This window comes from Myotis daubentonii, chromosome 8 (genome assembly GCF_963259705.1).
Source record: "Myotis daubentonii chromosome 8, mMyoDau2.1, whole genome shotgun sequence".
NCBI classification, from domain to species: domain Eukaryota; kingdom Metazoa; phylum Chordata; class Mammalia; order Chiroptera; family Vespertilionidae; genus Myotis; species Myotis daubentonii.
In genome coordinates, this window is record NC_081847.1 from 69,421,304 (window position 1) to 69,435,757 (window position 14,454).

The 14,454-nt window shown below is 50.3% G+C and overlaps 1 protein-coding gene and 1 long non-coding RNA gene across 2 annotated transcripts in view; both read right to left on the reverse strand.

Moving 5' to 3' along the window:
- Window positions 1–14,454, reverse strand: part of LOC132239867 (uncharacterized) — a 566,058-nt gene that overhangs the window by 456,694 nt on the left and 94,910 nt on the right. The gene's annotated exons all lie outside the window — the stretch shown is intronic.
- Window positions 6,000–14,353, reverse strand: SLC2A10 (solute carrier family 2 member 10). The gene is made up of 4 exons (XM_059706859.1): window positions 10,995–14,353; window positions 10,315–10,437; window positions 7,991–8,126; window positions 6,000–7,472 (listed from the first exon to the last, which is right to left on the reverse strand). The coding sequence occupies exons 1-4, from the start codon at window positions 12,412–12,414 to the stop codon at window positions 7,394–7,396; spliced, it is 1,758 nt and encodes a 585-aa protein (XP_059562842.1). The 5' UTR covers window positions 12,415–14,353; the 3' UTR covers window positions 6,000–7,393.

Sequence of the window (14,454 nt, forward strand, 5' to 3'; positions counted from 1 at the left end):
CCCAACCCGCCCAACCTTGCGCTGAGGTCCTGGGATGGGTCTGTGGGCTAAACCCTCGGGCGTAGGATTGCATGTGTAGGCAGTCCTTTCCAGGGGACGAGACATGGCACTTCGAATCGCAGCCCTGGCGCTGCGCTGCAGTGGCAAACATTTCCCCGCTGTCCTTTACTCAATAAACTATGGCGGAGCCCCTGCTGGATGCAAAGTATAAGTCCCAGGAGAGACTGCAGGACGGATCAGGCTCCTGGGGCCACACAGACGTGACTTGAAGGTTCTCTAGGAGGTAGAGAGGCTGCCGCCCACCCCTCCCTGACAGGCCCATCGCCCCCTGGGAATGGCGTCTGTGCCCTGCTGTTCCAGGAGCTCATTCTGGGAATGCGATCCAACCAGCGGCCAGGCATTGGCTGTAACGGCGGCTCCTCTCGAAGCAGGTGCTGCAGCCGGAGGGGAGCACCAAGGCTTGGGGGACAGGCGCGACGGGGTGAGACCCAGCTCTGCCATCCAGTGTGTGTGACAGTGGGCAGGGGCCCTGTCCTCGCTGAGCCTGGTTTTCTTACCTATGAAACCTGGATAATAACAGCTACTTCAAGGCTGCCGGAGAAAACAAGGTGCTTCGGAACTATTTGTCGAAGGGAGGAATGGATGAAACTCCGGATGGGAGCTATGCTAAGGGGACATTTCAGACCAGGCTGGCCTCAGGTTGCATGCTTAATCATTTCTCCTCCTGGCCTGTGACTCCTCCTCTTTCTGTATCAGCCAAGTCCCTGGATTCCTAATGAAAGAAAAAAATAGCGTGAACTGGCTTAAAAGAAAAATAAACGTATTGACTCACATATCGAAGATGTTCATGGGTGAGTCTGCCTTTGGACAGGAGGTGCTCACGGGATGTCAGGAATCTATTTCCCTCCCTGTCCTCACGCTGCCTTGTCTTGGCCTTGTCCTCAACCAGGCTTTCCTTGCTGGGAGCATAAGGGCAGGCACAGCTCCAGGCGCACATCCTAGTCCCTCAGCAATCAGTTTAAAAAAAAAAAAGAAGACAGTCTCTCCTATGATATTTGCAAATGTTTCCCAGGATGCAGCATCCTTGGCTCTGATTGGCTCAGCTTTGGTCATTGTCCAGCCCGGAGAAGGGGCGAGTGCCCGAGGAGAATGTCCTCCACGGCGAGCAGAAGTTGGAGGTGGTGGCTGCTCAGCCTTCGCACGACGATGGGTTATTCCCAGGGGCATCAGATAGTGGCTCCAGAGTTGGTCAAAGGTGCAGATTTTCCAGGGACTGGATCTGAATCCCACAGAGCAGCTGGCCGGGGGTGGCCCGAAATTCCCAGTGGGAGGGCGACCTGGAAATGTGAGGCATCGTGTGGAGATGCCAAGGATCTGCGGGCAAGATTGCAAGTGGCCAGCCGGAGGAGACACATCACCGAGTCTGAGGAAGTTCATGCAGAGGTTCCCAGGGAGGGACTTGCCAAGAACAGCTCCCCACCCCCCACACACACACCCTAAGAGCAGAGAGAGGTGCAAACACCCACTAAGCCCAGAAAGCACGATGCCACATCCTAACAGCCCAGCGTGTAAGGCCTTCCTGCCCCTTACCGGCTGAGAGTCAGGTGGTGGGGGTGGGGAGGGCGAGGCAGTAAGAGAAGGGGAGAAAGGTGTAACATGAATGACGTTTGAATTTGTGACGTGACTTAACATTTTCATTATTGAGCTTAGACCGTTTTACACTTGGAAGTGACTGGAAGGCACTTTATTGTTCTCACCATCATATTGTCTTTTATCATCCTCTAAGAGTGAGCAGACAGGCTGTGGGAACTGCCCAGGAGCTCACACGGAGCCAGGTAAAGAACTATCCCACCGTGTGTTTGGTGGGTGGTTGGAGGGAAAGAGCCGAGGACTGACTACACCTCTGACTTCCACTCCTCGGATGTCCGGAAGGTCCAGCCCCACAGGCAGGCTCAAAGATACAGCGATGGCAGGTGGGGTTAGTTCTTGGTTTCCCTCCTTGAGGCTTCTGATCAGGTGACAGGGAGGGTGAGCCTAAAGGATGGAAATCCCAGGTGCTAACACGAGGGCCGGCCTCATTGTAATTGTCTTCAAAAAGTAACCCACGATGGAGTAGGATGGTTACTATGGCCATTTGAAGATGGTGGGAAGAGAGCAATGAAGAGTTTGTTTGGAGCTAAAATCTTATAGCTCCTGCCAAGAACTTCTGATCTGGTTGCATGACAGTTGAAGAACTGTCAGGGATATAATGGACCTTATTTTGGGCCCAGCACGGTGCAGACACACTCCAGGGAGAAGGCGGCCGACCCTGGCGTCCAGATGCAGTGTGGCTGCCACTTCCCATCTCATGACTTGACATCTGACTGAGAGATGTTCTCAGAGAGAGCTTTATGGATCATGTCTCAGTAACCACCGGCCCGCCTGTCAAATCCAGCGGTGTAGGATGGCATTGGACCCCAGATCTGGAAGAACTTAGCAACTTCACAGTTTCCAAATGCGGGGGCCGGGGGGGGTGGTGCACACAGAGAAACCAGAAAAGCACAGGAGGAGAGGGAGGAAGAAAGAGAGAAAGAGAATGAAAACACTCTGTTTCCACTGGCAGATTCAGTCTTTGCCAGGAAAACGAACGTTGACTTGGTAAGCACATAATTCCATTTTCTACACACTCAGAAGTGAGGAAAAGCCAGACACTGGGAGAAATCTCTGCTACCATGCTCAGCATTGGCAAGGGCAACATGTACATGAAGTCAGCTTCCTGTGAAATACTTGATAATATAAAAGGGTAAATGCCTCCATGTTTTACATACAGTAAGATCTCAATGACGTGAAAATATCTGTCCAAATATCTAACTTTTTTTCTAACCAGCTTGATTTATATTCATAGACAAGAACGACAGCATGAGGCCGCAAAGTACACTCTGTGGAGAGTGGGGAGGGAGCACATAGTTACTGAATCATAAGCAAATGTACCACAGCCTCACTCTGATCCTTATGGTTTGTAGTAATTTTTATTGAGGTTCTTTTAAAATTTTATTACAAATTTTATATTAATCACTGAAATTTTTGACAATCCAGAAACACATAATCAACCAAATTGAAATTCCTTTTTATTCCACTACTTAGAGATAAACATTGCTAATATCTTGTTGAATAGCCATTCAGAGTAGAACATTCATGTACCCCAAGATTGGTGTTGGCTGTGGCAGTGAGACAACAATGGCGATTTGGTGCTAGGCTCCGCTTTGGCTTTTGGAAAGTCCAAGGGACAGCCGCCCACCCGCGTGTCACCAGTGGTTCTGTAATCAGTGGGTTTCTATCCGCCCCATGAATGAAACACACAAGGCATGTCATTCACCTTCTACAGGAACTTGGAGGTTTAGAACAATCTCATGATTGCTTTACATATTTAACTTGTATCGACCAGCTTTAAAGTAAATTTATTATTGCAAGAATGACATGCTACAGAGAGCTTTTGGGGTCACATCTCTGGAACCAGCGACCCAGCTTGTCAAATCAGGAGAGTTGGGATGGCATCAGACTCCAGATCTGGAAGAATTTAGCAACTCTGCAGTGCCAAATGCAGTGGGAACACACAACCACACACACAACCACACACACATACAGAGAGAGAGAGAGAAAGCTATTGACTTTATGTGCAACAACAAGCGTTAAAGATTCTCAAATGTTGTCACAGAAAATAAAGAATGCAAACAAACAGTGAGAGACTATGTTAGGCAGATAACTTAGGAGGACCTAAATATGAGTCAACAAATGCTTCAAGACAATTTTAATACAAGGTAGAGCTCAGTAGATGAGATAATAATCCCGAAATGTGTCTGATATTTTGTGTGCTGCCATTCATCTCATTACATAAAACAATTTTAAAAACAACTAAATTTGATTTAGTTATTTAATTTCATTTAGAATATGAAGCTTTCAACAGAACAATCTACTTGGGAACTTTTCGCATCTTGCGAGGATCAATTAAAAGCAGAATGTCAGCTTTTCCACTTCAAATTTCATGAGGAGGAAAAACTCCAAACCCATGTACCAACCCATCCATGAGAATTCTTTTCTACCCTGGACAGGACCCAGCATATGGGGGTCTGGAAACACTTTCAGAGTGTGGCTCTGAAAATTTTTATTTTTTGCCTCATGTCAAAATTCCACCCTCCTCCTATGCCACAAATGGAAAAATTTTTGCTCTGGAAGCAAAATGAACAAATATGGAAACTGAGTCTGGCCCTGGGTCAGAGTGGCGGCAGCCCTTGGGTGTGGGGAGCCCTGCCTAGTTCTGGGGGGAAGTTCCGGAGGATACCCACTGTCTATGGGTGCACTGCCCTTTACAGCTCGGAAAGTGGTTTCTCCATCTGATATCTCCATTAATTGTCCTCAAACCTTTGAGGTAGGGTTGGCAAGTGCCCCATTTTATAGATGATGAAACGGAGGCATTTCCACAGACCTCACTACTCCCTGCTGCCTAACATAACAGGCTCTCTCTGACATTCCCCGCGTGGTCTATGAGTTTATACCTTGGCCAAAAGAGAGGAGAATCCACCCTACGACTAGAAATGCATTTCTCCTGGGCTGACAGGAAAGGAGAAGTGAGAGAGGTTTGGGAGTCTCTGGGGAGAGAATTTGATCTGGAGGGGCCTCAAGGACAGATGTTAGCAGTGATGTGCTGGTAAGTGTTTAACAACTGGTCTCCAGGGGAAAGAGAGAGAGAGAGAGAGAGAGAGAGAGAGAGAGAGAGAGAGAGAGAGAGAGAGAGAGCACATGCATGCACACGTGTAAATTCTGCTGGGATGAAAAATGTGTCTGTTGCGCAAATTTTACAAATAATATAAACACTTTCTTGAAAAATACTTTTTGTTGTAAATTCCATATTGCCAATTAATTCTCATGGAATGGTTTTAATTTTTTGTCAAACTCTTGTAGGCACAACTATTACTGCAATGGAGCCATGGTTGGACAAAGTTAGATGACAAATGATCACCTGATGACAATCCGACTCAGCAAGAAGACGCTCACAAGTGGCGTTCCAACACGAATGCTGGTTGGGATTTCTGTTGACATTGATGAGTCAGAGGAAGGTAAACAATACAGAGGTTCCTGAGAACTCCTTCATCAATGGCCTGAGCAACTTGCTTGCTAAGCTGAATAAACAGCTCACCTCACAAAACAATATTTCCTCCATTTTTTGTGCCGCTCACAATGTACAGGCCATAGACACAATAGACATAGTGTTTTATTTGCACATTCTATCCATCACGGTCTTAAGGCTGGAAAATCAACAAAACAATAAATCAAGCCCTGATCTGTAATGTTCCCCCATCTCTGTGGGGCCAGCACACTCCCCATGGCCAGTTTTCACTGCGGTGGAATCAGAAAGAAATGCCCGGTCTCCCCCGTGTCCCCCATAAGATACAATAGATGTAACCTCCAGAGCACAGATAGTAGTAAAATGTGGTAAAATAAGGAAGTGATGAGTTTTTAGTGTTGATTTCCTTTGTTTTTAATACAATTTATTTAATTACGAGCTTCAGTAATTTAATTTCTCTTAATGGCTGTGTTTAACTGTGTTTCAAGCTTTCAAAAATCCTGAAAATTGAACAGTCTGCTCTCGGAGCCAGTAGGACCCAGCTCCAGCACCCCACTGGCTAGAAAGGAAGTACTGTCACCCCCAACTTATGATGATTCAACTGATGATTTTTTGACTTTATGATGATGTGAAAGCCATATGCATCCATACTTTGAATTGTGAATTTCTATTTTCCTGGACTAGTGATACGCGGGACAATACTCTCGTGTGATGCTGGCCAGCGGCAGCGAGCCTCCGCTCCCAGGCCGCCACTCCATCACGAGGGTACACAACCGATACCCGACAGTGTTTTGTTAGATGGTGGTGCCCAACTGTAGGCTAATTAATGCAGGTGTCCTGAGCATGTTTAAGGCAGACCATGCTAAGCTACGACGTTTAGTAGGTGAGGTATACTAAATGCATTTTTGGCTTTACCATGGGTTTATTGGGCTGTAACCCCATCACAAGTCGAGGAGCATCTGTATGTAGAAAGGAGAGAAGAAAAGTTGAGGGACCAGTCCGTGGGGACTGCGCCAGCATCCCCAGGTGAGCGACACGATGACAAAATCTTGCCTGACGCCAGCACCCTGGACCTCCTTTAGCTCTTCATTCTCAGCATCCGGGAACTCTGGCCAGTCCCTTCCTTCAGGGACCACTGGATGAGCTACTTGTTCAATCTCTATGTGACTCACCCATTGGGGGACAACGCTTCACAATGTCCCAAAGGGGCGGGCATGGGTAGTGAGGTGAACAGACACCTCCGACTCCCTGATTAGCTGAATGGGACCAGCCGAAGATCTCCCAGATGGAGTTAAATACACCCCGGAGGCATAGTCACCCCCCCACACACACCTGCAGAAGCGGAAACTGAGGTTGAGGGAGTTGTTATTCACCCAAAGTCAACAGCTGCTGAGAGGTAGAGGCAACACTGACAACCAGGTCTATAAGCCTCCAAAGCCATCTCCTTTCTGCATGAAAGGGCAGCCAGCACCGTCCTGGAGACAGCCCGGCAGCTCATTCCACACTGGATTAGGGCACTTAATTCTGGACTTCTGTTGACCTTTCCCCCAATGAAACTTACATCCTCCAGAGAGATGACTAGCGACTTGAGAGCAGGGCCCACGTTGGATATCTGTTGTATTATCAGCACTTAGAATTCCCATTCATTGGTGTCAGAAGAGATCTTAAGAACCACTTGGTCCAGGTCCCTGACTGTACAAAGGGGGGAAACTGAGGCCTGTGGTCATACAGCAATGACACCAGCAGACTCAGGACTAGAACTCAAGCCTTTTGCTGACCAGTGTGGGTTGCTGGTGAATGGTACATATTCCAGAGGAGAGAATTAGGGGGGTGAACAAAACTGATATCTAAGAGTCGAAAGAGCAGGCCTCCCCCTCGCTGAAAAGTCCCAACCAGATGAAACAAAAGAGCAGAGACTATGGTATCCTCAGTTGGATTGAGGGGTGATACCAGAAGAGGCTTCCTGCCAGAGATTCTTTGAGAAAGCCCAGGGCACCGTGGAAACTCCATAAGAAGTTCTCATTGTAAGTACTGTAGAGATGTGCAGAGCCAGTGGGGAAACTGAGGCAAGAAGGCAGCTCCTCAGAAACCCTCAGAGCCTGAGACTGAACATGAAGACTTTCGGGTTCTCAGACTCTCATCCTTTTCACCCCAGCACAAAAGACCTCCTCTGGAGCAGGGGTCAGTCTCAAAGGACCACCTAGAACTTGTGCTCTGGAGCCCAGGCAAGCAGGAAGCTGGAACTCGTCGGCAAAAACCATGGGCCCAGCATTTTCCAAGCAGAGGGGCTCCTCAGGAGGCCGCAGAGACCTTGATGCGGCTGTACCGGACGCCAGACGTGCTCTGCCTGTGGCCAAAGCTCGGGGGGAACCTGCCAAGCAGAGAGTGAACAGAGTCAGGGGGCAGGGCCTGGGAGCCTTCCTGGAGGAGACAGGAGTGGAACATCCCCTGGGACCCCCATCTCCACTCCCAATCCTACCTGTTCCTTCCTACCTCCGGCCTTAATATCCATTTCCATCTTCTGGATTACCCAACTACTCCTCTTGGTCTCCCTGTGTCTCCCCTCACTGCCATGTGCCCCTGAGTCCCCGGCTCCAGCCAGACACTACCCTTCCATTCTAACCTCCTGTCATTCCCCAGTTACAGGATTTAACAGCTCCTGTCAGCTGGGCTTAAAGGCAAATGAAACTCTGTTGTAGGAAGACTCCAAACAACTCAAGGAGAACAGCTCCTGTAGGAAGTCAGGACAAAACGCACAGCATCCGGTAAGAGAGGCAAGAAGAAAAGAGAAACGCCCCCTTGCAAAGGGAAAGGATGACGGCTCAGGTCTTGCAGGGACGTGCTCGGGCTCGTGGGACCCTTCCCCAGGGCGCGCCCTGTCCCGCTTACCGTCTCCTCTGGAATTGCTGGTCTATCTCTGCCAACGACTGGCCTTTCGTTTCGGGGACAAATAAATAGATGAAGCCCAGGCCGAGGACGGCGGCCAGCCCGTAGAGCAGGAAGGTCCAGGACAAGCCGATGGTGCCTGGGAACAGGGGTGGGAGTGTGGGCCTGGGCACAGCCAACCGGCTGGCTCCGGGTCACGCACTGCAGGTCAGCTCACCTGAAGAGGATTCTCCAGATGGTCAATTTGCAGAATGACCAACAACTGTCAGAGAAGTACCTTAAAGCAGGAGTAGGACTGATTGTCCCGGAGGCCGGCAGAGGCAGGGCTCAGATCCACACATGCTGCCCAGGGCATCTTGTCTTTCTGGGGCAGCCCACTCACTCGCATCTAAACCACTCAAGGGTGGAGTGTGCCCGGAATCAGAAAATGTGAACGGAGGGAGACTACTTTCCACCTTAGCAAAGAAACAGCTGCAGGAGGCAGCCGTGGCAAAACTCGGCTCTGAAGAAGAATCCTTAGTGATTCGTGGATTGGTTATTCAGTGAACTGAGCATTCAGGGAACTGGGTTTCAGCCCGTTTGGCCCCAGTCTGATTGGTCTGGGAGAGAAGACAGAAACCTTAGCATCCTAGCCTCTCCCTCTTCCTAGAGACTCGGGTGGAGGCCAGGGTCTCAGGGCCAGTGACCAGGACCCCTGGGATGACCCTGACGCCTTCGAAGTCAATCAGCCCAAGAGAGGAAAAAAGGAGGCTGTGAAGGAAGAGACCGGGTTGAGCCAAAAGTGAGAATGATATTTTGGCTGCCATTCTCGCCTCTACCAGAGCTGGGCTGGGAAGCTGGAGGGCTGGGATCTCGCCTGCACACTACCTGGCTGGATTTAGGGAGGACGTACTTCCCCATCTGGGAAATGTGGATGGTAAGGGTAGGATACAATCCTAATAAACCCCTCCCATTCTTCCATCCACTCTCTTACCCACTCACTCATTCCCCTGAGGGAATGCTTGAAGAGGAGGCAGTGGGGAGAAATCTGGATTCCCTAAGACTGGGGGTGGGAGATACCCATGTTCCCCCCCAAGCCCCCCGAGATGGCTGTGCCTTTGAGGAAGAAACGCTTGGCTGCAGGAAGCATTGAAAATCATTGAACCCTAAGAATGTGGGACCCGCAATGAAGGCCCAGGCAACCAAGGGCTACCTTGGGCCAGGAGCGTCTCAGAGACCCTTGCCCGGTGTTCTGTGCCCATAACATTCCCACCCACCCCGCCCCCACCTAGACTGGGTTTGAATGCTAGGTGAGAAGAGACATGTCACCCAAACTAGATCTGAGAAGACTTTCCTGCTGGCCGGTGGGCACGAGCCGGTACGAGTTGGCTTAGAACAAAAAGAAAAGGCTGCACTCCGCACCCTCTGCTCTCAGACAAGTTCTCGCCAGTGTTGGTGTGGACTGTCACCTGTCACGGGGCTTGGAGGATTTTATGGCATGTCTGAGGGTTCTGGACGCCATCAGACACTTCCATGGGACATGTGCACGAAGTTTTATTGGAAGAATAGTTCTGCTGCTAGCAAACAGGAAACATTTAAAAACTCTCCCGCTCTGGAGTGGGACTTCGAGCTACAGAGAAGAGCTTGCACTTGGTGGAGAGGGGGGGAAGCAGAGCCCTATACTCAGGTCCCCACCCAGAGCTCGTGCCCCTCCCCCACCACACTAATCAGAGATGCCCCCTTGACCAGGAAAAGTGGGTGCCTCAGTTCTCCTCTTTCAGCCTCCACTCCAAAGTCACCCATCAAGCCAGCCCACACACTGGTGGGGCCTGGGATGAGGCAGAAGCCTCACAAATCAGATCCTCTGTTGTCTTTGTCTCCCAGCCTCACCTCTCCCTTTTCCTGATACCAATTTTCCTTTGAAGAAGACTCCCCTCCAAATTCTGATCCATGCGGTTGGCAGAGGTTGTCCCTGCCCCCTGGCTCCATGGTGGGTAGTGTCCAACACCTGGAGACAGCTCTCCAGCCACAGTGATTGGTTCAGGGATGGGCATGTGATCTTGATGAGCCAATGAGAAGCAATGGTAGGTCTTGGGGAGGAGCCACTGGGAAAGAAACGCTCTCTTTCCTTGGGGCTGCCGATTTGAGGTCGCTGGCGGTCATCTTGGCCACCAGGAGGGCCTGCCTGAGGGTGAAGCCCACAGTGTGGGAGGCAGAGTGGAGAGAGATGAAAGGTGGCCATATAAACTGGTTTGCCTTGGATTTTCTATCATTTGTACCCAGACCGATAAGGAGGTTGCTCCTGGATCCAGAGGCACTGGACCGAGGAATGAGGTGAGAGCACTCACCGATGAGGTCGAGGAAGGAGAGGCTGATGAAGAGGTTGGCGGCCCAGTTGAAGCTGCTGCAGAAGGCGAAGGCCCTCCCTCGGATCTCTTCTGGATAGATCTCGCTGAGGACCAGCCAGGTCACTAGGACAGGAGAGCAGGGAGGGCTCCTAGGCTGTGGCCGGGCTGGGCGGGCACGCAAGGTCCAGCAGGCAGCCTTCCATCAGTGTGATTCAAACAGGGTAGGCTACTGAGACCAGACTCTCCCCGGCTGCTTCCCCCACAGGCTGTAAGATCCCAGAATCCCTTTAGAGTGACCTACACTCTTGGTTTCCCCAGCCAAGGGTGTGGATGCCTGGGACAGGGGACTTCCAGGGTCCAGGGCAATCCAGATAGTTGGTCACCCTAGTCATTAAATTCCCTTCGAATTCTTTGCGTGAGCTATCCAGGAGCAAATTCAGGTTTTAGGTTAAATGATTTGGGGGCTTTTTAAAGTAAACAATATTACAAACATGCAGGCAGGCGCTTGCCCTCAAAAGGAGTGCCTGCACATAAGCGAGGAGCCCTGAAGCTAAAGCCGCACTGGCTTCATGGTCAAGCCCCCTCTAGTATCCCTCCAAGACCCTGAAGGGCACCGTCCCCAAGCTTCCCACTAGGAAGGGTAGAAGGCGCAGAGTCACCTGCAAGGAGCTCCCACATACCTGGCCCAAATCCAAAGGAGAAGGCGCTCACAAACACCATCATGCAGACCAGCGCGGTCCAGTGCAGCAGGGCATGCTCTGGGGCAGGAGAAGGGGGTGCTGGGGAGGCGGTGCTTAGGACTGGCACAGGAGGGGCTGTGGGACCCCCAGCTCTGGAATGACGCTTGGTTTTCTCAGGAGTTGGCAAGATTGGCTCCTCTTGGTTCTTGCTGGTTCTTGCCAGTGGATGTGCAGAGAAGCCCGTTGGCAGGTCAGACTCTCCAGGGAGGTTGAATGGCCTGGTGGCATTGGGCATGGCCAGGCAACTGGGGCCCGAGTCCATGGGCACAGCGAAGCTGACCAGGCCTATGCCACTGACGGACAGGGCCATAAGGGCACAGCCAGCTAGTAATAGGGCCCTGCGGCCTGCTCGGTCCACTAGCCCCATGGCAGTCAGGGTAGCTGCCACCTTCACCGCGCCAAGCCCCACTGAGGCCAGCACAGCTGAGGATCCCCCATGGAAGCCAACTGAGTGGAAGATGGTGGAGGCATAGGACAGCACATTGGGCTGCCCTGTTAGCTGCTGGAAAAGCACCAGCCCCAGCCCCACGGTGGTCCGGCCTCGCATGTTATCCCGCTCCCTGAAGAGGTCCAAAAAGGAGTATCTTGGCCTCCCCAGGCCCAGCTCGGTCGCCTCACCTCCCTGGAGGGGGATGAGATCCCTGTGGGCTGCAGCATCGTCTGTACCCGCAGGGAGAATGAGGAGGCTGAGGGACTGCAGGAGAGCGGGTGCAGCAGCCCAGCCGAACATATGCCTCCATCCCCGGGGGACCGTGGCCAGCGCGTAGTTGAGTGCATAGGAGAGCAGGATGCCTACAGTGATGCCTGCCTCATAGAGGGACACCATCACCCCCCGCTGCCGTGGCCCCGCCAGCTCTGACATGTAGATACAGCAGGCCATGGAGGAGAGGGAGATGGCAAAGCCAGCAGCTGAGCGGCCCAGGACCAGCCAGGCCAGGGAGCCAGCCAGACCCAGGCTCAGGCTGCCTGCCAACAGCACCAAGTTGCTCCCCAGGATGGCTTGTTTCCTGCCATAGCGATCAATGAGGAAGCCCCCTACCAGAGAGGCGAGGAGAGCCCCCAGGAGCAGGCTGCCCACCAGGAACTCCTGCTCCAAGCAGCTTAGCCCAAATTCAAGCTGCAGTGGCAGCAGGGCACCCGAGATGACTGCTAGTTCATAACCAAAGGTCAAGCCACCCAGCAAAGACACAGAGGCACACAGGGGCAGGAGGGGTGGTGGGCGGCCTGGAAAACAAAAGTGACAGGGGCTGAGTTCAGAATGGTTCCTTGCTAGAGCCTCCATCCATTCAACCACTCCTCCATTTGACAGTTGCATCCAGCTCATCCATCCATCCCTCCGCCCATCCATCCATTTATTCATGCATCATCCATTGATCCAACCACTCATTATCCACCATCCATCCACTTCTTCCTTCAAACATCTCTCCCTCCATCCCTCCACCCATTCATCTACTTCCTCCATTCACCCAGCCATCCATCTACCCATGCATCTATCCACTCCTTCCTTCATCCACCCACCCCTTCTTCAACTACTCTATCCATTCACCTATCTATCCATTTATTGAACCATCTATCCACTCATCCACTCCTTCTTTCATCCATTCACACATCTATTTATTGATCAATCAACCCATCCCTTCATCATACACTCTTCCATTTATCCATCTACTCTATCCACCACATATTCATCCATTCACTTATCCATTCACATACCCCTTAATTCACCCAAACATCCATTCATTTATTAATCCATCTATTCACAAATATATCCATTCATCCAGCCATATGTGTATTCCATCCCTTATGTATCCACCCACCCACCCACCCATTCAACCATTCATTCAAAACTTATTTATCTGGCACCTACAACACACCAAGCTGTATTCTTAGGGCTGACAATAGTATAAAAAGGCAGATGATGAACAAATAAATCTGTGCTATAACTTCTGGTGGCAATAGGTATCATGTAAAGAAGCAGGGGGAGGGGACTGAGAGTGATGGAGGACTTCTATTTTAAATAGGGTAGTCAGGTAAAGCCTCTCTGTAGAGGGAAAATTTGAACAGAGATCCGAATGAAGTGGGGGTAAAAGTCATATAAAGCCTGGGTGAAAGACATTTTAGACAGAGGCAAGAGCAAGAACCAAGGCCCTGGGGCATGACAATTTTTGGTATGTTTGAACAATAACTATTAATATTAATAGCTAGTGCTTATATGGCACTTACCAAGCACCAGAGCCTGTTTTAGGAACTTTATATGTATTCACTCACTTAATTCCTCATTTACAACAACCCTATAACATATTATTATTAGCATCCTCCTCCAAGGCACAGAGAAGTTAAGAAACTCTCTCAGAGTCACACAGCAAGTAAGCGGCAGAGCTGATGTAGCTAGAGAGTGCAGGCTTTTAATCACCGTGCTATTCAGAAAGGAGGCCAGCATGGCTGGAGCCCAGCAAGTGAGTGAGAGAGACGATGAGGTAGGAGAAGCAGACAGGGGTAGATCATGCATGTGGAGCTGTGTAGGTCATGAGGACAATGATGAATTTCACTGTCAGTGGGTGGAAGCCTTTGAAGGCTTGCGCGGGGAGAGATGGTCTTTAGTAGTCACCAGCACATGTGGATCTTGAGCACTTAAAAGGTGACTAATGGGATTAAGGAACTGAATTTTCATTTTATTTAATTTTTACTCATTTACATGTAAAAATAGCCACATGTGGCTAAAGGCTACCATATCGGCAGTTCAGTTATACAGTTTACTCTGAAATTTTAACCCACATACTTAAACTCAAATGTTTCTGGAAGCATCTAGAGTAATCCAGCAGTATCTCATGCCATGCTAAGTCCCAACTCTTTCACGTAATATTCCAGGCCCTTCATGAGCCAAACCACCCAGACCTGACAACATTCATAACGTTGTAACCAGATTTATTGAGTGTTTTCTCTGGACCAAGTGAGTTATTGCATATAAAGCACTGCTTTGAGCACTTAAGTACAAGAACTCATTTGATTCTCACCACAACTTTAGGTGGTGGGGTTTTGTACTATTTATGAATGAATAAACTGATCATCAGAGAGGTGAAATGACTTGCCTAAGGTCAAAAGCAGTAAGTAGCTGTGCCTAGAATCAAAGCCAGGCTGTCTGGCTCCACAATCCATTCTCTTCACCACGCCATTTGAAAACGTTGGCATAATATGATTTCACTTGGGTCTCTCTTATTTCTGCCTCTCCCCATCTCCGTTAGGCAATTTTTGTACAGGTAGAGGAGTTTCATGGGTGGAAAAATCCCCCCCTTTCTGCTAACCCTTCTTCCCATCACTGCCACCCGCCCCCCAGGGAAATAACTCCTACCCTTCCCTCTCTAGCCTTGTTCCACCTGTTCATGACCATCAATAAACACCC